The sequence below is a fragment of the Drosophila sulfurigaster genome, chromosome 2L (genome assembly GCF_023558435.1).
Source record: "Drosophila sulfurigaster albostrigata strain 15112-1811.04 chromosome 2L, ASM2355843v2, whole genome shotgun sequence".
NCBI lineage: Eukaryota > Metazoa > Arthropoda > Insecta > Diptera > Drosophilidae > Drosophila > Drosophila sulfurigaster.
Genome location: NC_084881.1, coordinates 15,174,026 through 15,201,401, shown reverse-complemented (window position 1 = coordinate 15,201,401; position 27,376 = coordinate 15,174,026). Strand labels below are relative to the sequence as shown.

Below are 27,376 nucleotides of genomic sequence, written 5' to 3'. Positions count from 1 at the left end.
GCCTGCAATTTTAATATGACCCTTGGCCCATTTGATTTTGCCTTTGACTTCTCCACTATGAATGATCAACGGTTTGTCCTTTTCCTGCCGCAAACTTGCGGCTATGTAAACACTTGCAAATTTGTACAAAACATTTTACAGATTTGTGTGTAGGCATAACAACAACAACAAAAACAAGAGCGATAACAAGAGCAGCAACAAATATGAAGCATGCCTCGAGGCAAAAGTTTTATAGTCGCCTTCGGGAAGTAAAAGTTGTGCTTTGCTTTTGGTTTGGGCAAACAAACCGAAAGTCGCCAGAGGCAAGAGAAGCGAGAGTAAAAGGGGTAAACTGAAAGGTGGACAGGTGAACAGGTAAACAGTTGAGCAGGTGACAGGCGACAGGTGTAAAACTAACTGAGTGACTGACTGACTCGACTGACTCGACTGTGTGTCACACATGCAGATGCAATGCCAGAGAGTGTTACAAGGCCGTCGGCAGACAACAACACACAAAAAGTAGAATGAGATGGATGGGGAAGGAGGCAGAGACAGCTGGTTGGTAAAGTTTAAAGCCGTGAGAAAGTTTTAATTAACAAAATTAATGTTATGGCATCGTTGCCATACACATACACATACACCCACACACACATACAGACAAATGCAATCAGGCAGCCGCCTCTGTTGGTAACTAAAATATGCCGCGCCTCAATGTTTATGCATGAGCATTGACGATGAGGCGCCGCATGAATTCTATCTTTCTATTTTGTTGAGCTCTTCGCTGTGCTTTACTCGGTGCTGTGCCTCTCATTAAAAACATTGCAACAACGAACAGCAACAACAACTGCCCAAACTACAACAACAACTACAACTACAAAACAACTGCAACTGAAACTGTAGCCCTGCAGTGTGCAACTAGCAACAGCTGCGCGTTGCACGCTGCGTATGCTTAATTTCTGTGCAATTTTTTAGCTGCAGGTGGCGCCAACGCGCGTATGTGAAATGTGAGGAGGCGTGGCTCGTCTTCTGTGGTGTGGCGTGGTGTGATGTGCTGTGCTGTGGTGGTGGAAAAAGAAAAGTAACCGTTCGTTGCCAGAAACGTGCGTAAGCCTTCAACAACGTCGACTATTGCTCATTTATTTTGTTTCAACATTCGCACTTGCAGCGTAAAAGTGCCAAGCGAAATACCTACATAAACAACTAAGAGAACACTTGCTGACACATGCTCGACTATAAGATACCCCTTGCTGACTGCATAAATAAGCCACACATTTGCAATGCAAAGCAAGGGTATAAGAAAAAAGCGAATGCAAATTAATGTTGCCTACTTTTGTGCGCACATTTAATGAGCAGCAAGTGAAAGCTGCGTTTGCATCTTGCTTCGGTGTTCGTCGTCGGCCAAATTGATGACGCTATGCGGATGAATTTACCTTCAATGTCAGCTTTGAGATACTTGCACAGCTGCAACAGCAGCTAAAGTAAATGACAAATAAATGAAGGCAATTTCGAGTGAAAATGTTGGCAAATGTTTAACAAAATAATTTTAAATATTCAAGGAATTCATATGCCAAAAGAACAATGACTTAAACATCAGTTTGCAGGCAGTTGCATTAACTTGCCATTTATAATTGATACTATTGTTATTAATTAACAATAGAATTTAATTCAACTCAAGCTCGTTGTGAAACTACAACTGAGCTTTTGCTAATATCGAGCACAAGTCTTTAACATAATTTGATGAATAGAAAATGCAGCACAATATGAAAGTGATTGTTCAATATTCACCTTAGATTTGTGCAATGTACCATTAAGGGGTTAGTAATAGATACGTCTGTAAGATGCTTGACTATATAAATTATGTTTAATGGGCGTTAAATTAGAGTTTTATCTGAACATCACAAGCCTAGCTTAAAATTCAAAATTTCTTAATAAGCTGCTACTAAAATAAAGCGCAATTATCAATGCAGCACAATATAAGCGTCAATAATACATTTTCTTGTCAAATACATTAATAGATTAACGATGAATTATAAGGTATTGTATTTAATATGCGTAAAATTGGAAATTGGCAATTTCTGTGATAAAATCCAACTCATGTCCTTAATTAGCTACATATTGCAGTAAAATAATAGTGTGATTAAAAAATCAAATTTCGTAGAGAAAATTGAGTTCAAGTCTCTAGTATAAAACAATGAAGATAAAATGCAGCACATTATTAGTGTGAATAATGCATTTTCGAGTCAAATAAAGAACAGATTAATAGATTAGGCCGAATAATGATGAACTATAAGGTATTGTATTTAATATGCGTAAAATTGGAAATTGGCAATTTCTGTGATAAAATCCAACTCATGTCCTTAATTAGCTACATATTGCAGTAAAATAATAGTGTGATTAAAAAATCAAATTTCGTAGAGAAAATTGAGTTCAAGTCTCTAATATAAAACAATGAAGATAAAATGCAGCACAATATTAGCGTCAATAATACATTTTCATGTCAAATAAAGGACATAGATTAATTATTGTATTTAATGTGCGTTAAATTAGAGTTTTTACTGCACAGCTATAGTTGCTTGATGAACTTCGATGGAAAATTGTAGCCGTCAGACAATGCGAGTGAAATGAAAATGATAATTTGATTAAGCTGTAAGCTTGAGTTGCATCATTGGCTCTGGGTTTGCACATGAGAGGAGATCTTCTTCTGCTCGCTTTTCTGCCAATTGCAATTCAACTTTACTTCTGCGCCTCGCCACGCCCACTTAATGCGTATCAGCATCATTCTCGTCGTCATCAGGATTCGTGTAACGTCATTGTAAATGTAAATGTACAACTCGACGCATTAATTATGCAACGAGTGCTTGAACATGCATATATGCAGATGTGTGTGTGTGTGTGTGTGTGTGTGTGTGTGTGTGTGTAAGTAGAATGGTTTTGGTATCCCACAGCTAAAGCTTCAGATCTTTTCACAGAGCATTTATGTGTATTAAATACTTTTAAATGCATGTTTCCATGGCCCATGATTATAGCGCCCTGCTCAAGTGAATAGCATTTCAATTAAATTGCAGGCTTTTCAAGTTGCCGGGAAACTTGAACTTTAAATGCGCTCGACACATCAAGTATACGCCTGTTCGTACGAGTCAAAGCGAACAGCAGCGATAATTTAAAGTTTGACACTGTGCTCGTTGAAAGTTAGTTGAGTTTTTATACCCGCCGCCCATAGGATAGAAAGGTATTACAACGTTGTGTCTGCAGGAAATGTATGTAACAGGCAAATAGAGGTATTTTCGATATTATTTATGAGCGCTAACAGCCGAGACGATATAGCCATGTTCGTCTGTCCATTTTTATCTGTCCGTCTTTTTTTTCTCGCCCCGCAAACGTAAATTTGAACTTACAGTATACAACAATAACTACAGTCTATATAATTCCTGGAAATTTGGTTGCGATGCAATAAAAATTATATAATCTAGTATTTAAGAAATTCTTTTACATGGGATAAATCGACTATCTTTTGTAGGTCTTAGTTGCTTTAGCTGGTATATTTTGTATTTTATGGTATAATTTTATAGTATATAAACATACCAAATACAGTATTTAGCATATTTTTAGTATTTTTGTGGTATATTAATTTTGTATACCGTACTGCTTTGCTTTAATTCAAAATGTGTAGCGAGTATCTCACAATCAAGAACTTTAGCTTTCTTACTCGTTGTAAAGTGTTACATGATGAGTAAACATTTAAAGAAAAATGGCAACGTTTAATTTTCAGGCAGTTATTATTGCGTTCCCCTCTATAGGGTATCAGCTCATGAAGCAGTCTTCCTTTTGAGTGCCTTGTGTACACATTGTTTATTGTTTTTAAAGCCGAAGCAGCGATTGCTCTGTCTGCTTCAGCTGGAGTCTCTCTTACTTTGTGGCCCTCTTTCACTCTTGGTTCGGCTGGCCGCAGCAGCTGTCGCATTAACCAGCGGCCATTTTGCTGCTGCTGCTGTTGCTGCCGGCTTGTCCGCCATTGTCTGTGGCAATGGCAATGGCGTCCGTCTGCTTGTTATTAAAATACATAAATAATAAGCGGCATGTCAGCAGCGGCTTTTGTTGTTGCTTTCGATGTTGCTGTTGTTGTTGCTGTACAGGGCGAGTAGTTACTGCTTTTGGTTACTGCCACGATTGCCAGTTGTTGCTCTTGTTGTATAGTATATTGTTATAGCCCCGTCAGGCACTTAAGCGGCCGCATACGCATCCACATCCACATCCACATCCACGTCGACATTCGCGTGGCCAACATCCGCAGGCCGGCGGCCGTCGGCTTCAGTTTGGTTTGCTCTGACTCTCTTGAGTCCTCCTGCTCCTTTTGAGTGGTCTGCTGGTCAGCAGCTTATAGCCAGCCTCATTTTAAAGACTGCCAAATTAGCTACAGATAATATGTACATGCTTGCTCTTGCTCTATAAAAAGAGTAAGTACTTGAAATGTAAACGAAAGTATGTAAATTTCACTTATTGTTGTCTCTGGCAAGCTGATTGATCGCCTTAAGGTATTTGGCTTATTGGCATTAAAACAATTTATTCCTTGCATCTTAAGTGGGACTTACGAAAAAATTGCCTTGCTATATTTAAACGTTAATCAATGACCGACTGGCCAATTGGCTGATTGACTGAGTCATTGCAATTTATGTAAAATAAGGAAAGCAATTAATTGATATTAATAATTTAAAATTCTTTTCTTGGCTTTATTCTTTGTATCTTAAGCGGGACTTAATATGAAATTTATAGACTATTTATATGTTCAAGAAAGATTTGATGAGCGACGAACTAATTGAATAAAGAAAGGGGATTTAAGGAACATAAACAAAACAATTTATGAAATGTTAATTCATAAAAAACTACAGAATGTTAAAAATGAATTAATTGTTTCATCGATTCATATTCAAATTCTTTACGAGACTTTAGTGCATGAAAAAATCTCTTTATAAAAATTTGGTATACTGACAAAAATTAGTTCTAAACTCAAGATTTTGGCTTTAGTACTAAGAATTTTGGTCTAAAAAGTGCGTCAAGAACATGCAAATCTTAATGTTAGAAAAAACCTTTAGAGAAATTTCTATGGATTACAGAATTTTGAAGCTTAAATCTGAAATTTTTAGTCAAATTTATGCATTTTCAGACAATGTTCTTAGTTCTAAGAATACATATGTTTTTATAGTGTTCTTACTTTAAGACGAATGTTCTTAATTAAATAAGTTGGTCTTTTTCAGTGTAGATCAAATTCTATAAAATATTAAACAATTTTTCAAAATTATGGCAACTTTATTTTCTTAAATATTCTTTATTTATGATATAAGAATATTTATTGAAATTGTTTACATATTATTTGTTTTTATATTGCTGCACTTTCGAATGCATTTTTACGACTGCTTAAACAAGAGCAACCAGCAGGCGTTAATCATATTCAAGTCTTTATAATGGCTTCTCGATTGTAAACAATGCCCATGCCAGATGCTCGTAAGCTGCAAGCAAGTATTATATCTATATATATGAATGTATATGTTATGTATATGGTAAGTAGAGTACAGCCCCTGGTGTGATAGTAGCCTTATTTCCATGGTCAATGTTTAAATGTCCGCCAGCAATAAAATATATTTGTTTTAATTTTCACATTCTCACTCGATGCTCATCATTATAATCTGCATACGTTGAGAGGGTGTTTATGTTTATGCCTGAGCTGGAATTCTTTTGTTAGTTTCTCTAAAGATTCTTTTCATTCTACAGGATATTCAGAAAGCCCATCAATGGTTTGCACAATATGCTTTTGCAATCTTACTGGTTTTATTATAGTCATGGGCAATTTTTAATTTGTGCCTGAGTCGGGTTCAGCGTTTGCTGTTTTTCCATTTATTTGCCCAGGCTTTCTCTGCGCTTCGTTTGTCCCTCGAGAGATAAAAGAGAGAGAGAGAGAGAGAGAGTGTGTGTGAGAGAGAGAGTGTGTGTGAGAGAGAGAGAGAGAGTGCTATGTGCAGTTTTATAACTAGCATATTAAGCCAGCGATTTCAATGTGTAATGCTCGCTGAATATTCTGCAGCACATGCAGCAATAAAACAACGACAAATTGTAAATATGCACGACAATCGCGTGCTCTATAATTGCAATTATATGGGATGCAATTCTTAAAATAATTTATAAATAATATTCACTTTACAATCTTTATATTTTCTAATTACTTCTCATGCCTTCAACAAACATTTTCTCACTGAGACTTCCCATGAGCTAATTGATTGTAGGGTATTAAAATATATATATTTTACTAAAGAGTAATGTAAGGTTTTTTTTATGGCTGCTGTTGCATTTAATTTTATTGCACTTGTTCTTGTTGCTGTTCGCAATGTTGTTGCTCTTGTTTTTATGGGCGAAGTGCAAAAATCAATTGAAAAAAAAGCTTTTTATTTTCGAAGTATTTCAAATGTAAAATGATTTAAATGAAAGCCGCGACCATTTTGCATATTTTGATGGCCTCATTTCTTTTTTTTCGTTTTTTTTTTCGGAGGGCAGCAACAGATCTCGAGCAAGGTCGAGCGGGGAGTGTGTGTGAGTGTGAGAGGAGCTGGAGAACTTGCTGACAGGGTCGTTCTCGGCACATAATCGACATGTACATCAAATTTATGTGGCAGCAGTTGTAAGCGGCAGACATGACCATAAAATGGCTTACCAACTAGGAAACTAACTGTGAGTGGGCCTCCAGAAACAGAACAGAACAGAACAGAACTCTGAACGAGGTCCGACCCGGGGTCATAACATTTAAAGTCAAATTACGGCAAATGGTCGCAAAGTGTGTGATTTAAATGCACTTGGGCGACACTTTAAGACGCTCAATTGCTCGCTTTATTGTGCGGCCATAAAAAGGCAATGCCTGGAGTGTTTGGAGCACTGCTCCAAGAAGACAGAGGAGAGAGAGACGGAGGCTGGAGAGAGAGAGAGTGCGATGTGGCCCCCGAAAAGCCGAGCAATTGTCGCCTGAGTCACGTTTGTCACATAAACTCAACGCTCGACTGACGGCGGTCAACGGAACAAGTGAAAAACTATTATTATTTGGCTGCAGCACCCTCTACTCAGTAACCCCCCCTTTCTCACTCTCTCTCTCTCTCTCTCTGCTCTCTCATCCTTCCAAACTCGCCCACTCAAACACTCAGCACCTCCTTGGCTAAAGTGAGTGTTTTGGCCCTCAGTTCGTAAATCCATCAGCTTTATGTTTTTTGTTCAAATTTTATGGGCGCCCGTTCAAGTTTCTTTTTTTTTTCTTCCTTTTTTTTTGAGACAGCATCAAATGAGGAAGGCGGCTGGGCTTGTAGAGCGAGGGGAAGGCGGTGTAGCTTGAGGGGGCGAATTTCTTTGACGACGCTGCAGTTTTTTAGAACTTGAGTCAGCTGAGGCAACCGAGGCTGAGGTTGAGGCTGCGCTCTCAGCACAAAAATTAATTTGATATTCTCGCTGACAGACTGGCACATAATAAAAAAAAAAAAAAAACAAAATCCCACATTCGGGTTAGCCGAGCTCATCAGACGCAACAAAATTTACTCAATTAAATTTCGATGCGGAGATGAGCGAATTCAATACGGCAAAACAAATTATAAACAAATTTGAATGTTATAAGCTTATTCTATTTATAAGCGTATCACAAATTTTAAGTTAAAAAAGGTGAGTTAATTTTATAACAAAATTTCATGATACAATAAATTGCCGTATTTTGGGTGAAAGAGTTTGAATGAGTTTAAGGTGTCATATAATAATAACGTACATAGAATTATTACTGCAGTATTTAGTATTTTATTGCGATCGGATAAAAATTGTCGAAGCAACTTAAGAAATACTTTGAATGACATAAAAAGCCCACTGCAATTGGATCTTAGTTGCTCTGGCTGACAATCTAATCTATCTAGTATTCTGTTTTATAGTTTGAATATTGAATTATATTGATATGCCAAATAATCCATTTAGTATATTTTCGGTATATTTGTGGAATGTATTTTATATTTTTTAAGTGGAAACAATTGGGTCTACCAAATATAGCCTTCGGCATATTTCAGTATATTGAGGTATATTTTTGGTATATTTTTAGAATATGGTTTTAATGCAAATGTGGTTGCTATTTTATATTTCCACTATATCGGCATTCCCAATGCCTTTAATATATTTTAGTATATTTTCGGTATAATTAAGGCAAATTTGTGCATACTTCACTGGAGCCCTCATATTTGTTAACATTGAATTTAAGGCACATGATTTGCTAAATAAATATGAAATATTACAATACATTCGTATTTATTATTAACATAATTTAGCTGAACATACATATATAATATTCAATTAGTTTGCGAACTAATATTAGATATTTATAAATATTAATGTGTATTTATTGTGTTATTTTAACTAATAGTCTTAACATACAATTTGCTGAGTAATACTAAAAAATTAGTAAACTGAAATTTTAATTTAAAATTTTTTTTTCTTTTTAGGAACTAAAAGAGTTAATAAGCTGGCTGTATGAAGGGGTGAGTAGCTTTTACTTTAAATTCTAAACATTCGAATACAATTTTGTACAGTCAAACTGTAAAGGAACCGCATGACTATTAAATATAGTAAATAGCTTCAGCTGCAGTTCTGCTTTCCTGTAAGTAACTTACAGGAACACATAAATGTGTCACAACTGAATTTTAAATGACTTTATGAAGAGCAGAGAATCTGTAGTATATTTTGCATTGAGAGTGGAGAGAGAGAGATAGAGAGAGAGAGAGAGGGAGAGCGTGAAATTTGCTTACACTTGTCGGGTAATTGCTGCCAAGTGGCAATGGCAAGTGGTTGACTGAGGTGGTAGAACAGAGCAGAGTGGAAAGGAAGAGTAGGAGGATAGATGAATGGATGGATGGATGGCACTGGGACTCGTTGTCGAGGCTGCTGCTGCTGTTGCTTTTGCTGTTGCTGCAGCAGGCTGCTGTCAGGCCCAAGTCAAGCAATCTACGAGGCGAGGCATCACTGGAGACGCAACCGCATTCATTTGCCAAATTAATGGCATTTCATTTGGGCGCTTCATTCATGCAAGGATGTCGTCATCGTTCTACTCACTCGCTCCGTCGCAGTCGTCCTAGTGTTGTACTCCTCGTTCTCGTTCTCATTCCCGTTCTTGTTCTCGTTCTCATCGTCGTCGTCGTCGTCGGGATGTCTGCGTGCGCCCGCCAAATTTACGTGTCTGGCGGCCGCTTGAGGCGAGCAGAAATTTGCATGCAAGAGGAGTTAGAGCGAGAGGCGATACAGGCGGCACTCTGTGGAACGGTGGGCGTTGCTTGCCACGCCCCCCAGCTCAACTGCCAGCTGGCGCCGAGCCATGACACTCCAGCTTGGAGGAGCTGAAGCTAGAGATCTAGCGATTTAAGCTTGTCGAGCTACAGCAGGATGAGATTGCAAAGGCGAATGCGAGTACGAGAGCGAATAACGGATTGGTTGAATTTCCAGGCGAACGAGTTGGCTGCCAGTTGTTTGTCAACGGCGACGATTATTCAAAAGTGCAACATGCAAATTTATTTGGTGCATAAAATGTTATGAGCTCGCATGAAAATGTCTGACAACAATTGTAAATGGCAGTCCAAGTTCTTGCCAAGCATCTAACACACAGCACATAGGACAGAGGACATTGGGACACAGGGAGCTGTTGTTTTTTGGGTCATTGCAAGCATAGCTAGGCAGACAGCAAAGCACTCGAACACAATCCACAGACAGTGAAATTCCAAATCTATGAATTCTAACTGCCGCAGCAGAACAAGCTCTGAAGTTGGCAGCGTAGTCGAAAGAGTTAAGTGTGGAAAGAGCGTGAGCACTTCATAGGCAGTGACAACAATATTAAAAGTAACAGTTACAGCTACTGTTAACAGAGTATAGTTAACAGAAAGGGAAATGATGCTTAAACGAATGATGAAACTTCATTCTAAAATATCAATAGATAGAAATCCATATTGCGATCCAATTTTTGAGGAAAACATTCAGTAAGAATTGAGAGTAAAGTGTAAAAGAAAAGGAATAATAACATAACTGTAACAGCACATGTTAGGAAAATGTTACGGAATGTTAACAGATTATGTTAGCGAAACGTATAAATGTTTGGCATTTAAATCAATATTGCAATTCCGATTGTTAATCATTAACATTCAAATAACAGTTACAGCTGATGTTAGTAAATCGTAGTTACCAGAAAAAAACGAAGCTTAATCAAATGCAGAAACTTTATTATAAATATCAATAGATAGCCAGATCAGATTAGAAAGAGTTATGAGTAAAGTGCATTTGAAAACAGATAATAACATAATTATAACAGCGTATATTAGCAGAATGTTACAGAATGTTAACAGATATAGGTAACAGAAATGGTGCTTAGTAGAATTTATAAATATTTGGCATTAAAATCAATGTTGTAATTAAGTTTTTTAATATTGTTAACAGAATGTTACAAAATGATAATGGATAATGTTAACAGAAATGGTTCCTAAAAGAAAGAGATTTTAGGCATAGAAATATATAATATATCTCAAAATATATGTATATTTTAAATTGGGTATTTTTCATTATATGTATCAAATTTTTATTCTGATGCTTTTTTGCTTTTCTTACAACATAAAATACACTCGATAATTTAATTCAAGTTATATAAAAGCTGTAAAAATGCAATGTAAAGTTCTGAAGTGTTATTTAGTAGACTGCATTTAATATGTGTCAGTTACATTTAAATTATGTAAAGCCACCATTCGAAACAAATAACGCAATTGAAGCTTATTGCATTTTAATAACTTCTATGGTATATACGTATTATGGACTCATATTTATTTGTGTCTGTCGTGCACAATGCAGTCGGATAACAGTGATATTTGAATTAAAATTGATATTAAATGCACAGATCCTTTATGGATCAGGTAAAGCCTTTCTGGGTTAATTGGATGTTGTTCAGCAAACCGCCTTTTAATTATTGAATTTTTCCCTTTCATTTAAAAGTGCAAAAAAAACGAGAACAACGTAGGTGAGTGTGTGAAAGGGGAGGGTGGAGAGTGGAAGAGGGATGAGTAAAAGCGACAAATGGGAAACCAGAAAAGCCGCCAGTGATTTGCACTTTTCCAGCTCATTAAAAGCGAATAATTTGTTAAATATTTACGGTGTTGTTAAATCTGGCGCCATCTACCGGCCTTGTGCGGCTTCATTTACCTAATAAAATTACTGTCAATTAACGCCTGGCTAAAAAGGCATCCTGGCATCCCCACCAAACCACCTTCACCTTCGTCGCTCTCGCTCGTTTGGCACATTTATTTGGATTATTATTTATTTTACGGCTCAACGAGGAACCCCGGAAGTATGTACAAACATGGCCAGGTGGAAGGTGATTTTTGGGCTGGTCGAAAGCGTTGCCAATAAATTATATAAACGGCTTAAGCCGCGAGCCATTCTCAAATGCTGTCGCATAAATCAGGGGCGTGACTTCATTTTTGGTTGTGAATTATGTGAGTGCATTAAACATCGCAATTAGATTGTGAAATTTGTTAATTATTTGCACTCATCCCCCAATGTGAGGATGACGATGATGATGATGCTACACGGCAGCGAATGTCCAGTCATCAATCAGGCAAGTCTGGGGTCAAGTGGCCGCCTGTGCAAGTGCTGCAATATTTCTGTCATATTGTTTAATTACCTGATTCCTGGGCAATGCATCAACATCATAACTTTTGCGTGCCGCTTTACATCAAAAATGTTTGCCCCATGCTACCTTCCACATGTGACGTAGCTAAAGAACAGTTTGTTACACTGTGGACATCGCGTGTTGGCTCAGCTGACGGCTGTCGGCTGAGGGCTGTTGGCTTGGTCATAAATGAAATCTGCTGCCACTTTGTCGCCCATTGTTTAATAATGAAATTAAATCGTTTTGCTACTGACCGATCCCAGACTGAGCGAGGGAGAGGGGAGAGAGTGTGCGGGTGACCATCGCCTTCAGTCAGTTGTCAACGCTCTCGTTGACTTTTGACAAATGGCACAGCCCAAGGCTGGCGCCACCTTCTTCAAGCTTTCGCCTGGTGCTGCCTTTGATTTACTGTGCCGGCAATGCAATGAGCCACATTTTGTTCTCTTTTTTTTAGTGTTTGCGTATATATTACCAGCCACTTACTTACGTATATTTGAACTAATTTCGTGTGAGTCAAGTAAAATGTGGAAATGCGATTGCGATTGTGAATGTGCTGAGGTTCGCTGAGCGAAATGTCAGTCAATCGTTCAACGTCGCTATGACTGCAACAAAAATAAAAAAAACTTGATGTCATTTTTATGCACCCGGTTGACGAGTCGTATACGTGTTTTTTGTGCACTTGATTTGCAACTTCATTCTAGAATTTTATGGAAAATTTATTATGCGATACTTTGCAGAGTTTATTTACTGATTATCCATATCAATAATTTCCACACTATTTTCAGTAAATTTGCTTAAATATCGACTAGTTTTATAATGAATTTGCAGTCGGTGGACGCGTCGAATACGTGTTTTTTCTGCAGTTGATATGCAAGTGAATTTTACTTCAATCCAGAATTTAATGGAAAATTTTTGAAGCGAAACTTTGATGTATTTATTTGTTGATTAAACATATTCTCGATGAATTTGTTATGCCTATAAAATCATATTAAATGTCAATTATTTTTAATATTAGTTTGCAGTCGGTTGACGAGTCGTATACGTGTTTTTTGTGTAGTTGATATGTTAGAAATTTGTACTTCATTCTAGAATTTCATGACAAATTTATAGAGAGAAACTTTGCTAAGTTTATTTGTTGATTAACCATATCTCAATTCCAAGCGATACTCGATGAATTTGATATGCCTATAAAATCATATTGAGACACATTTTTAATGTTGAATTTACGACTATTTTTATTATTATTTTGCCTCGCTGTTGTGCTGTTGTTAATTTGCGGGCTTGTTGATTTGGCAGCTAATTGCATAGTTGCATTTTACATAAAACAATTTACGAGTTATTTGTGTTTAATTTAATGTGCAAATTTGCTGAACACCAATTGGCCGCAGGAGCTCGAGAAAAGTGCCGCTGGCCACAGGACCAAATGATTGTTGTTGTGTTAAGTGCTTAAAGTGTTACACCAACTCAATATTGTTGTTGTTCATGCTCGTCGTTGTCGTTGTTGTTGCGGTGACATAAAATAACAATTACGCAATTAATTGCAGCATTTCAATAATATTTAATGAAGCGCAAACAAAATGAAATGACAGCAAAGGGCAGCCGGAGGGGCCGCAGCGACATGGAAAATAATTACAAATGGCCAACAAAAGTGGCAAAAACCCATTTCGATATGGGAATCAAAACTAGCCATGGCCAAGCCACTCGCATATATCAAATGACAATGATAACTATTTTTGAAAGGGGGGATGATGAAGAGAAACGAGGCGAAGGACTAGCGAAAAGTTCAATTTATAAGCCATAACAAAAAAAATGGCAGCAAATGGAAATCCAAACTGCTTTCAACTGCTGCTTGCTGCTGTTGTTTGTTGTTGTTTGCTGTTGTTGCTGGTGGGTCAACATAAATCTTATCCACTTAATAGACGACTGCATAATTTAACAGATAAACAAACAAACGAGCCGAGCTGGAGCGATTGCACACACACACACACCGAGAGAGAGAGAGAGAAACGAAGAGAGAGAAAACTATGGAAAAAAGTGAACACTATGCAACACGGACGAGAGCATTGTGGACAAGTGGACTAGTGGCTAACTGGGCCGAAAGCAAAAGCTAATTGCCAAATACTAAATTACCCATTCAGCAGTAAAAACATTCCAAGAGCCTCACAACGTGCCAAGCTGTAAAGCAAACAGCCACCAGGACAACACTTGAGCGAAAGAGTGAGATGCTAGAGAGATGATAGAGTGAGAGAGTGCGAGCATGAGACTGTTGAAAACCATATCCTTCTCCTTCTACTTGTGGTGTAAAGCGTGGCAGGCGGCAAATGCTGGGCAAATATATTTCGAATTTTGCTGTCAATGCGAAAAAATCGTGAATGCCGATGCCAGACATCGACTGGGCCAGAGGGGGGATACTATACTATATGTGTATCAAAGGGGCACCAACTTGAAGGCAGAAAAGCAGCCAGCACTTGGTGTAGAGAGGGGAGATGGGGAAATGTTGTTGATAGCAAAAACGGATGGGCAGAAAGTAGCTGTATAAATGTGTGAAATGACTCTAAGGACACACACATAGCGAAAGAGAACGTTGGTGGGGGAAAAAGGGAGGAGCAAGCAGGATACTGACTAAAGGCAGCAAGTGAATTCAACAAGGAATCAATACAAAAAATATAAAAAATGGAAAAAATGAAACTAAACGAAACGAAACGGGAATGAAAATTAACCATTTTCTTTGGTATGAGTAGCTTCAACTGATACCAATGATATTGAAGAACTAGCGCAAAGGAAAAATTGCCATTGAATGCGAACTTGTAAAGTTAATGTAAATAAAAGTGAAGTCAAGGTACGCGCACGAATTTGATTAATTGAATGATCAAGGCTGCAAAGCAATGTTTTTGTAGAGGTGACTTTAAAGAGCTATCTAATGAGAGTAAAGAGTGTTTCTTTAAAGGTTATAAAGTTGCATGAAACTTTGCTTAAGATAGCTATGAAAAATTTAGTATATGTCAGTAAAGATGTGTATTTTAAATTGAAGTAAAATTTAGACAGTTTCAAAAATTATTGCTTAGGCTGCTTTAATTTAATTACAAGTTAACTATAAATGAGTAAATATCATAAATAATTTAATATTTAGCTGAACTTAAAGAATGAAATAGAAATAATATAAAATATTTTATAAATATAACCATTTTAAATATAGATTTTATCTCACTACAAATATTAAATATGAAAGGTTTTGCTTAACATGGCTACGAAAACTTAAAATTTGTCTTTAAAGCTTAAAGCCAATGCAACTAATGATCCTGTTCGTTCTCACTGAATATTTCACTTAGCTGCGTTAAATGGTGTATTATTGCTATTATAATAATAATATTGAATATGAATATTCTTGACTTTTCAACCCTTTAATAATAATAATAATAGTAATAAATATAAATATAAATATTTTTGTTGCGTTTACTGTTAATTGAAAATTTGATATTCATACACCGAATAGTAAATATTGTAAATAGTAAAAGATACATATATTTTTTCTCTGAAGTTTGCCTGACAAGTTGAATGTTCAACGCATTTGAGAGAGTTGTTGTGTGTGGCTTAAACTTTTCCTCTTAGATGAAAAACAAGTACTTGTATCATCATAAGCGAGACGTTTTTGCAGTTTTTATCGCACTTTATTTTATCACTTTTGTGGCACCTCACAGTTCAGCTATAGGCTTCTTTTGAGGAGGAGCCAGAAGCATAACTCTAACTCGCTTGGCTAAAGGGTGCTTCACACGTTGCTTACATGGAAAATGGAAAAGTAGTTCCAAGTGCAGGAGTGTAGTCGTAGTAGTTGTGTGTGTGTAGTGAAATACATGTTATAAGCAATGGAAATGGGAATGGAGATGGGGATGGGGATGGTGAGGATGGGCTGCCATTTCGGTCATTTCCGTGTGGCGTAGGAGAGCGTGTGTGTGTGTGTGTCTGTATGTGTGTTTAGTTGTTGGTTTCTTTCAGTTGCCATTGCCTGAACGGCTCGGCGCTTCCGTTTGTCAACGAGTTACGGAAATGATGATAAAAAATGACTGCCACAGCTGCAGCTGCTGTTGCTGTTGCTGCTGCTGTTATGTGCATGTGTGTACATGTGTGTATGTGTAAGTGTGTGCGTGTGTCTGTGTGTGAATTTGACTTAGTAGCTATGCTACTCGTTGAGCTCGACTACAGCTAAAATTTCATTGCACTCTACTGCAGCGACTACTTAGCACAAGTGGTCCCCAAAGGCAACAGAGCGTGTGGGCGCAAAAGTTGTGGGCGTGGCACTTACAAAGCTTAAGCCTGAATGGTCGTGTGTGAGAGGAAGAGAGCGGAGATTGGGGGGCAGTCGGGGGAGCCGATGGAGAAGTCACAGCGCAAGACAGCTGCTCATTTCCGCACGGCACCGAAGCTGGCAATGACTTGACAGGAATTGCTTGTGGGCCAACGAAAGGCGAAAGAAGGCTAAGAGCGGACAGGGACGGGGAAGGGGAAGGGTTGCTGCATAATAAGCAACTAAGACAGCTTAGAACTTGCGGCCATGTCGCCCAACTGTTTGCACAGTTAGCTTTGGGTTTCGCCAGCCATGACAGGCACTTTCGAATGCACTGCCCCTTCTCTCCCCACGGTCTAGTTGTTGCCCCTTGGCAGTGCCTTAAGCTCAGCCCTCAACACAAACACACAGACGACTGCCACAATAAATGTAAAGTGCTGCCAAGTGTTGGCTACACTCTTACTCACACTCACACAAAGTCAGCCATACATGCATAGATTATTACCTGCCACTTGCCACTTGGCACCTTTTTCTTCTTTTACCGCTTTCCCTGACTGCTCCTCCCGCTGCTGCTGCTGCTTTCCTACAACTTTCGGACGAGTTTTTCACGATTTTTTCCTACTTGCTTTGCTCGTTTTTACTTCTTTTTGGTTTCGTCCAGCCGGGAGAGCTGCCAACACATGTTGAAAAGTTTTCGCTTCGTTTCTGTGACATGAAAATGCTTTGAATCCATTCAACAAGCCGAAGCCACTCGAGACGTTCGAGGGGCTAGAGAATAGCTTCAGTTTTCTCTGAAGTATTGAGGGGGCAGACTAAAGGCGTTTGCACAAATTAAATTTGGCAGCTTGCTGCCATTTTGTTGTAACAGTCAACTAATTGACATGTTGCATGGTGGATGAGGCACGCGCCTAAACAAATCAACTTAACTCGAAAAAATATAATAGGAAAAACAGTCGAAAATTCTTGGGTGTTGAAATTGTAGCTGTTGAAAATGTTGAAACATTCAAGACATTTTCAACACTCGACACTCTCCGAGAAGCTGAAGGAAGCAAACCACATGTGGAAAATCTAACAGAGATTTGGCTTTGAATGCCATGTTAATTACACGCAGAGACATGAGCATGCTCTTGGCAAGGGAGAAGGGGGAGAAAATGGAGAAGGGAATGAAGTGAGTACAGCGGAGTAGGAGGCAGCTGGCACTAAGCTGCGGCATTAGTCGGCCACCATTTGAGTTCCATTGCATTCAGACAACACTTAGTGCCCAGGGGTAACGGTTCCCTCCACTCTCCCTCTCTTTACTCTGCCAGATTCCCATTCACATTTGCTTCACCATTCAGTGAGCAGCATCAGCTCAGAGAGCTCAGGGCTCAGAGTTGAGCTGAGAACAGAACAGAGCACACTCGCAATAATGTTTATACGTTTTAAAACCACTGCAGGATGCTTCTTGGAAAACCTCTGCTCTTATCACACAAGTAGGACACAAGGATCAGAGTGCGGAGAAAGTGGGAAGAGAGAGAGAGAGTGAGAGTACGAGTGAAAGACGACTTAACTGCCAGACAATGGCAAATTGCAGGCTGCTGTTTCAAATCCTTGTCCTAATCTCATAACTATAAAATGTTTATCCATGATTCGCAATGACTCTACAAGTATTTGTTTTTGTTCATCCCCAGCTTATAAATAAATTAATCTCTTCGCAATCTCTGCTTTATGTTGTGAGTAATGTAAAAAGTCAGTTTGTCAGTTTGATTTTCTATTCGAGAAATAAATATTATGTGATGGCTTTTGTTGTGTGTCTTTTTCTTTAAACTTGCATTTAATGTTGGAATTCCAATGTTAGAATTATGGCTCCACGATATTTAATTTGCTCTAGCATCCAACCCTTTTCACAACCATTAAAATAATTTATTAAAGGTCAACTGAATGCGCTATAAAAGCCATTGTAAATTATTTTCATTGATATCGAATTTCCCACCGAAATAGTTATTTATCCTTTAATATTTATTTAAGCTTATTTCACTTCCATTTGAATTGCCCTAATGGCGTTTGCATTGCTTCTATTTTATTATAATTATGTCATTCTCGAGCACTACATAAAATATATCCTAGAAATCTCTCCCAAAACCGGACACCTGAGTTGAATCAAGCCTTAAAGCGCTGAAACTTTCAATTGATGTGCGAAAGTGTGTGTGTGTGTTTTATTTATGGGTCGTGCTTGACTTAATGATCCCCGCCACTGGGGCTAAACCCGTTCCACTCTCTCTTCCTCTCTGTTATTCGCTTTCGATAGTGCGGCAAAAGACAAAGCGAATTGTTAAGTCAAAGGCGTTGAGGGCACTTTATGAGCTGGTTGCCTTACTGGGTGACTATCTGGATGGCTGACTCGATGGTTGCTTGGTTAGCTGCTCGGTTGGTCAGCCTGGGCAATCACTGTGCAAATCCCGGCCATTGAAATCAATAAAAGTTAACGGCCTGTGCCGGGGCGAGACGTCCACGAATCGTCCCGGAGTCGTCCGGCAGTCCAGGATGTGGATGGGAGCACGATTGATGTGCCATAAAAGTCGCAATTGAAGCGCACGCCCCGCAGCGCCAATGTGCTTGGTTGACCAGAGAGACGAGCCTCTGTTTGACAGACAGAGACAGAGACAGAATGAACAGAAGCGAGACAGATGTGGAGACAACGACTGCGACAGACACAAGTTGGGAGGTTTTTTTTTGGGGGGAAAGGGAGAGAATCAAAGTGCGGAAGTGCGTCATCATAAAAGCTTTCACGGTTGGACGTTGGCGCTGCTTATTGCGGCGCATAATTTATCATTTAACTGCTTAATAGTTCCGTTATATTGAAAATTGTACAAAAAGGTCAATAAATTGTAGACCAACTAATGGCCCAGACAGCAGCAAAGTCGTTTCCCAACCCAAAACCCACGTCCAACCCAATCCATTTCCCTTGCTCGATTTCGATGGAAACCCTTGAGTGAAACCCGATGTCTGGCCTTGTTGTTTGCCTTGTTGCGGCGCCTCGTTCGTCACACTTTTGACTAATGGCCAGGCAACAGAAGCAGCAACATCAGGACATGGATGTGGCCTGCGATGTGAACTTGTCTGCTGGACAGGCCGTGACAAATTCACCTGCCAAGGAGGAGGCAAAATCTTCGCATCGCCTTGTCGATATTTATGATTTTGCCACTAGATGACTTGACTCTAACTCTGAGTCGACTTGACTTGGCCCTTGGTTCACTTTTTTTGAACGGACTTTGGCAGCCTGTCTGAAGCATCGATTTTCTTCTTCTTCTTCTTTTTTTGATGCTCCTGTTGTTCTTTATGCTGTTGGCTTCACACCTAACAGCAAGATCCTTCGTTTCATTTTGGCCCTCATCCAAAATGATATGTTGTGTAATCTATGGGCATGCGACAAGTCAATTTTTTCTTTCAGCTGCCAGTCAATGTATATAGGCTTGTGTGTGTGTGTTTGTGTGTGTGTACGTGTGTGTATTGCTTCGACTTGAAGTTTGTTATTATGGCGAGTTGACGAAATTTATGAACTACACATCCGTTTTGTCGTTTTCTGTTTACTTGGCTGCAGCATCCGGCTTTGACTTGGCACCGCCTTTGCTGCCACATGCCTCATGCCTCATGCCACATTTTGAGGTTAGGCTGCACGTGCTTCACATGCCAAACCAGCTTGAACCGGGAAGAGTGCCTGTTGACACCTGTCCTGCTAAGGTTGACTACACTACGTTTAGTTTATTGTTCCAAAAACGTTCGCACTTTAACCCTTGGAAGCCAAGACAAAAAACCGCCTTTCTTAGCAAGCAACTCATCTAGTGTCTTATTTTTAGTATATAGTTATACTGAATCGATTTTGAGATATACAAGTATATTATTAAAATTACAATTTGCACCTTTGAAGCAGATCTGTAATAATTTTTATTAATTATTATTATTTGTTATACCACCTAGTATTTTCTTTTTAGTATTTAGATATACTGAATATACTTTAAAGTTAAGAAGTATATTATTTTCATAAAAATAGTAGTTATTTTAATCATTGAAGAAGCAGATCTGCATATTGATTCTAAATGCCAATGATGAATTCATAATTTATGATTTTTGAATAAAGATATATACATATGTGGTCAAATAAATTATTATTGTAATCATAAATCATTTGACGCTGTTCTGCGTTAACTTTAAAATAAAACGGATTTACCATTTGCATACTCTTTCTTTCTCATTTTGAATATTCATCTGAAATTCTCCATTTGTTTGCCTTTATTCATTGGCTGTCCTAAATTATACCCCTATTAATTGCGTATGGGTTAAAAGGCATCTCAGCCAGCCTCAGTTTTGGAGCTAGTTGGCCAAATCACAGCCGAGCTGTGAGATACAATGAACTTGAGCCGCAGTCATGGCAACAATTTGTTCACAAAAGAATGAAGGCCTCAAGGACGACACACAACACACGATGATGGCAGGCAGCTTCAGTCTTTTGGCTCCTGGTGGACCAGACAAAGCGACTGATGTTGGCCCTGGCTGACTTGTGTTGTGTGTGTTATGCTTGGGCCGGGCATTTTGCAGGCAGTGTAGTGTGTACGTGTGTCTGTGTGCGGGCATTTGATTGCAAAGATTTACGACATAACAATTTATGGAATGACGAAATGATTTCCTGTGTTTTTACGATACGACGAAAGCAACAACAGCAACAGCAACAGCAACAGCAATGACAGCGGAAAAGCCGATCGCCCACGCACGCTTTGGCCATTGGCAACACGCCTTTGCAATATCATTTCAATCAATTTCAAGTCAAGGATTTTTCGTAGTTCAGCTCTAGCTTCGAATAAAATTAAAACGTCAGCATGTGAGTGGCGCAGAAAGAAGAAGAGAGGATGGAGTGTGTTTGTGTGTGTGTGTGTGTTGGTGTGCGTGCTGTTGAGTTGCCATGCAGTTGATACATATAGTATGTATATGTACACACACTGAGTATGTATTTGCGATATACAATAATGATATACACGCCACGTACATGCATCATCCGAAAGCCAAAGCCAAAGCTGTAGCCAAAGGCCCAATGGCCCAGAGTCTCGTGCCTAGTCGACGGTCCAAAGGGCCGCAGTCCCGTTGCTGCAGTCTCGTTGCCAGCGGAAGTTCAATCGAATTTCAACGGAAATTTCCGACATTTCATGAGGTGTGAAATGATTTTATTACATCATTACGTGCAGAGGCGCCAAAAAGACCAAACACACACACACACTCACATGCTTTCTCTCTCCCTCTCTCTCTCACTCACAGTTACCCTGTTAACTACCTTCACTCACATCCAAAATCACAGCTGCTCCTGCTGTTGCTGTGTAGAGCTGACTTTGCAACGGCGTTGCATGTCGACATTTAATTATGGCCACGTAACTGCCCAGGGATGGAGACAGAGGTGGAGGAGGAGGAGAAGACCATTGTAAGGGACAGCTTGATGCTGTTGACTACAGTGAATATTGGCTAATATTGATATCACATGCGAAATGAATTCATTATTGGTCAACTATTGTTTTTAAATATAATATGAAATAGAGCCAATGAATATATACAGCAATTTGTTAATGAATTCATAGTGTATTTATACCAATAGAGAACGCAGCATAATTAATATATGCTCAATAAATACGCGTGGATAAATTTGCTGTTCAATTTAAGAATGAATGAATTCAAATTTTTCACTTCAACGCTGTGTTGAATGCTATTTAAATGCCACCAGAGACTTACTTACAACATTTATTTTTATTTTTAATTTTTTCGAAACATAAGAACTTTGTTGGACAGCGAGGAACGCGCAATGTGCTTTTTCGCAGTGGTAATAAATAAAACAAAACAAAAGATAGGAATGCTCACACGGTAGAGCAGATGAATAAATATTCGATTCTATTCATATTGAGACCCCCAAATGTTTTCCTTTTGATGTGAAAACAGTCAATGTGCGTTTGTAAAATCCACAAAGGTTGCCGCTTTTCAATGTTGATGCAAGCTTTATTATTTTTAATATTTTTTGCTTAATTTTTTTTTTTTTCTACTGTTGTTACTTATTTTTTGTCGTTTATTTTTTGTGTTCACATTTGCACATGGCGTGATATAGCACAATTTAATTGATTGGTTGAAAACTTTTCACGTATATGTTCGTATGTGCAAATGAAACGATCAAATTTTTTACTAATTGAAATGTGCAAAGCGAATGCTGACGGCAAGAAGAGTTGTCGTGTCGGCACGTTAAATTTTATTGTAATAGCAATGTTTTTTTGGTGTTATTTTCATTTGTTTATTACATGCAAAGTTTTGGGGTGACATTGTTTTAGATGATGATAGTTTTACAATGCTTAAGAATTCATCTTAAGTGTGTAGTTAAGTTTATTCTAATACTCGTAGCTTAGAAGTAAGAAAGTACAAAAACAAATTCTCGATACCCTTAAAAAAAAGTGCACTTTACATTAATGCTCTAGGTTCAATCTTAAAATAATAATATGATTTCGCTGCTTGAGGTTTCAATTTAAGTTTGCAGAAAAATGTATTCCATTAGAATTGAAGAAAGAAAAACAAATTCTATAAACATAAAAAAAATTAGCTGTACATAAATGTTTGAGGCTCATTTTCGATTTTAAGAATGATTGTTTCACTTCAGTTTTCAGAAAAGTTTACTCAATCGCATTTAATTTTTAACTTTTCTAACATATTTTTGTTTTTTTTCTCAATACTCATAACAATTTCGCTCTACATTAGTGTTTGCGATACAACCTTAAATTTTTAGAAACCTTGATTCTTAATAGTTTCTGGATTGCATTGTTCTTTGCTGCTTGCAAATTCACTTTAATTTAAAAGAAAAAAATGTATTCCAAAAAAGAATTTAAAGTCGGAAAAGTAAATTTTTCTTATTTATACTATTATTTTTACTTTTTCTATTATAAAATATTAGTGGAACCGTTCATGACAAATACAAATTCTGATTTCATTTTGCATTTTCTACGATTTTTCTTCTCCCTTCTTGTTTCCCTTGTATTTTGACTCTACATAAATGCAATTTTCAAATTCTTTGTTCGTTTTAGTAGAATTTTACTGTTTTTTTTGTGCAGCAACAGTCGTGGACGTAATTTTTTGTTGTTTGTTTCCACTTTTTTTTTTTTGGTTCACTCAATCAAGTTGATTGGTTGCCGCCAAATCAGAGAAAGAGAGTGAGAGTTGCTTTAGTGCTCGTTGTTGCAACGTGGTCGCTTGATAAAAGCAGAGCTGCCACTTATCGAAACGATGAGCGGGACTAGAGTAAACCTCATTTCTCATCAGCTGACATTATTTTGAAGTGTACGAGCGTATGATGAGTGTAAGAGTATGTGTGTATGAGTGTGTGTGGTTGTTGTTGATGTTGCAGCTGCTGACTGGCAAACCGCAGAAGCTTTGGCAATTAGAGCGTAATTATTTAATAAACCAAATATGCAAAATGAGTATGGGTCTATATGTGAGGATAACTTGATGTGTCGGTGTGTGCGTGTGTGTGTGTGCAGTATGTGTCGAAAAGTCAATGGGATGATTGAACGAGATGCCATCGAATAGGGCATGAAATTATTGAATAGCCATCGAACGAAACCAAATGACGAAGCACCTGCCTGTTGACTGAACTCAAAATGGCTGTCATTCCAATGCCACTGCATGCTCGTATGTGTGTGTGCGTGACTGTGCGTGTGTGTACTTGTTCATGCTTGTATGGGTTATTTAGTGAGCATCGCGCTGTTTGCCTAATTAAATTTTGTAAATGTTTAGCTGCTGGCCAAATGGCACCAAATATGCAGTCAGAGCTTTAGCGCAACGCTATAGTCATCATCATCATTATCATTATCATCATAATCATCATCGGCAGTGCAGTGTGGAATGATGAGAATGACGTAGAGAAGGTTTCGAGTGCTGCTGATTCAGTTATCGATAGATGCATGGACACAGGATATGCGTGTGCACACACTGCGAAATTGAAATGCGAAACTGTGCAAATATATCCTTATGTGCATACATTAGATGCAGCTACCGATTGTGTGTGTAGGTGTGTGTAGGTGTGCCTCTTTGCACTTTCGATGCTGCAGTAGCAGCAGCAGCAGCATTGAAATGCGTGAAGCATACTTTTAGGCGCATTCTTGACAGTGCAGGGATGCGGTTAGTAATATGTCAGACAAATAGACAAATGTGCTCAAATATGCGATGTATGTTTACGCTTTATGCAATAGAGCCACCACCCTATGACCTTATCATTTTTATGGCCCATTTATGACTTCAGTATTATATTAAAACATATGTTACAAATCGTGCTATAATTATATACAGTACCTTTAATATAAATTTATGGAATGAATATTGTAATCTTACATATCATTAAACTATTTTTTACTAAACAACTAAACTTTCATAAGTTGTTTTTTACTGTATGACAAACTTGTTTTTGGTTCACAGCTAATTCAGTGACATTCTGGAAGTTGTTTATAAATATATAGGGTAGAAGAGTATTATTACTTTGCATCTCCAATCTTCTTTATCAGCGTCAATATCCGAGTTAATAAAGCCATATCCCTTGTCCGTTTGTCTGTCTGTCCATCCGAATAAACACCTCGAACTCAGAGACTAAAAGAGATGAAGATATCATTTTTCTAAAGCACTTTTTATGTTTGCACATAGATCAAGTTAAATTTAGTTGCCACGCCCACTTTCGCTCTTGCAAATCGATAAAATACGAATAAAAAACGCGAAAATCATTAGATTTGTGGTAAATATAATAATAACTAATTTACGATCGGATACAAATTGTTGAAGTTATTTAAGAAATACTTTTGTATGACATTTTATAGTCTTTGTGTTCTTATTGTATTACAAACCTGCTTGGTTCCCAGCTTGACTCGCCTACACTTTGTATGAATAGCGATCGCTGTTTATTTATCAAAATATAAGCCAACAATAAATATGCAAATTTAGTGTCTTGACATGAATTTATTTAATTTAATTTTTTGCCACAAACAATTAAACTCTAAATACCTCACCAATAATTTCGGTGCATAAGATTGGATTGCGCACCTTTTGATTTTTATCAATAGCTTTTATCATGATTGCCAACTTATGTCGTCCTTCAGTACCAATTATTGGTAGGTTTAGCATCATTTCCATTGTAAATGTTTCATGAATCAATTTTGTCTATTGAAATGGAAATTAACTTTAAATGCATTTAGGATATTTTCATGAGAACTTACACCATTTAAAAGACATTTATCCTTCACGTCATTTGCGTTTACTATATGCTTGGTCCACTGCCTGTACCATTCCTGGTGTTCATCATACAAGACTTTGCAGACGTCTTTAAATACCATGCTTATCAAGGTATTCACCCATTCTCGACGATCTAAATGAAACACCGTTACTGAAGCCTGTAAAATATTTACAGGGGTTGCTTTGAATCATAAGTAAACCAAAATTCAAAATAAATTACTTCAAGATGATCGGTTGGATCGTAATTCCATTTAGACGTAACATTTCCTGATACTTGTACTTTATCACCAATCTCTTGAATCGTTAATTGGGAGAAATCTAGCAAGTCTGTAATATCCTTGAAGTTTGCTGATTGTTTTTTGCATGTGGTAAATATTTCTTCATTTTCGAGTTCTAGGCGATAGTTCCATCCACTTGCGATTCCTAGTACCAAGATCAGTACTTTGAAAGACAAATAATACTTGTAGAACTTTGTATTTTCCATATTTATAACTGATTTGATCTTGGGCTTACTTACGATATTTATACAAAAATATTGCAGCTTATACAATATAAATGAGTGTGCTTAATTATATAGTATGTGGGATTCGATTTTTATCTTTTAGTGATTGTTCATTATTCTGTGTCAGTCAAGTTATTGTAGCGAACATCAATCAGTTACTCGATAATTAATATACATATAAATAAAGTGATTGCAATCGCAATAATGTAATGTTACTGTTATTGTTAATGTAATTGTACTGTGATCTATAGATCGAATTGTGTCGGACAGTCAGATTAAAAATGTGTATATCCATAGGGGCATTTCCAAAATCGCGCACGGGACATTCGTACGCGTTCAAAGTAAAACACGGTAAAAAGGAAAAGTTTTTTTTCAACTGAAACGCTTAATGTATAGCATTTTATTAGCTCTTTCATTGGTGCAAAGATTGATGTTGGGTATTTTTTCATTCAGAAGATAATTGCAGACGTCAAGTGATTCGCACTGGACACAAAACGGAAGTGGTTTAAGAGGTCAACCAATTCAAACGCAAATTTCAGCGAATCCAGAGGCAATATTTTAATGCTACTAATTTTAAATTTTTCTGCATTGATGCCTCTTTAAGAAGGTTAAAATTTTTTTCAAAAACGACTTGTATTTTTTTTTTTTAGTTCAATTTGAAGAAAACTCGCACGGGCATCGCGCACGGGACATTTTTTACCGCCACTATTTTTATACCCGCTACCCATAGGGTAGAAGGGTATTATAACTTTGTGCCGACAGGAAATGTATGTAACAGGTAGAAGGAGGCATCTCCGACCCCATAAAGTATATATATTCATGATCAGCGTCAACAGCCGAGACGATCTAGCCATGTCCGTCTGTCCGTCTGTGTGTCTGTCCGTATGAACATCTAGATCTCAGAGACTATAAGAGATAGAGTTATAATTCGACAGCATTTGTTATGTTTGCACACAGATCAGGTTTGTTTCAAATTTTTGCCACGCCCACTTCCGCCCCCGCAAATCAAAAAAATCGAGTAACAAGCCTAATTTTAAAGCTAGAGTTACTAATTTTGGTATGTACAATAATAACTGTAGTAGTTATGATTCCTGAAAATTTGGTTGCGATCAGATAAAAATTGTGGGAGTTATTAAAGCAATACTTTTGTATGGTCAAAAACGTCTACTTACTAGGGGTCTGAGTTGCTTTGGCCGACAATCTGGCACATTGTGCCGTCTATGGTATATTTTGAATGGTGTACTACATCGATATACCAAACATACCATTTGGTATATTTTTAGTATTTTTAGTGGTATATTTTGAAAATGATACCGCAATATTTTGCCTTTATTAAAAATGGGTAGCGGGTATTTCACAGTCGAGCACACTCGACTGTAACTTTCTTACTTGTTATTTTTATTTCTGTAACATTTTGCTGCAAATATTCCGTTTTGATTTGTGTATTTTAATTCATAGTTCAATATGGTATATTTTTTCCTCTTTGATATATTTTGAAATTATATACATAATATAAATTGTGTAGTCAGGTATAGTCGAGTGAAGATTTCTTTCTTTTAATTAAATTGAACTTGTTATTCTTATTGTTTTTATCTGTAACATTCTGCTATATTTTGACCTTGGCATAGTATAGTATAATTTT

The 27,376-nt window shown here is 37.6% G+C and overlaps 1 protein-coding gene and 1 long non-coding RNA gene across 2 annotated transcripts in view; one reads left to right on the top strand and one right to left on the bottom strand.

Moving 5' to 3' along the window:
• Nucleotides 1-27,376, top strand: part of LOC133850742 (uncharacterized) — an 86,370-nt gene that overhangs the window by 42,265 nt on the left and 16,729 nt on the right. The window contains exon 2 of the long non-coding RNA XR_009895691.1: nucleotides 8,484-8,519. This is a non-coding gene — a long non-coding RNA (uncharacterized LOC133850742). The remainder of the gene's footprint in view (nucleotides 1-8,483; nucleotides 8,520-27,376) is intronic.
• Nucleotides 9,055-25,716, bottom strand: LOC133850800 (uncharacterized). The gene is made up of 4 exons (XM_062287010.1): nucleotides 25,453-25,716; nucleotides 25,217-25,390; nucleotides 25,010-25,160; nucleotides 9,055-9,224 (listed from the first exon to the last, which is right to left on the bottom strand). Exons 1-4 carry the CDS (start codon nucleotides 25,714-25,716, stop codon nucleotides 9,055-9,057), a joined length of 759 nt encoding a protein of 252 aa, XP_062142994.1.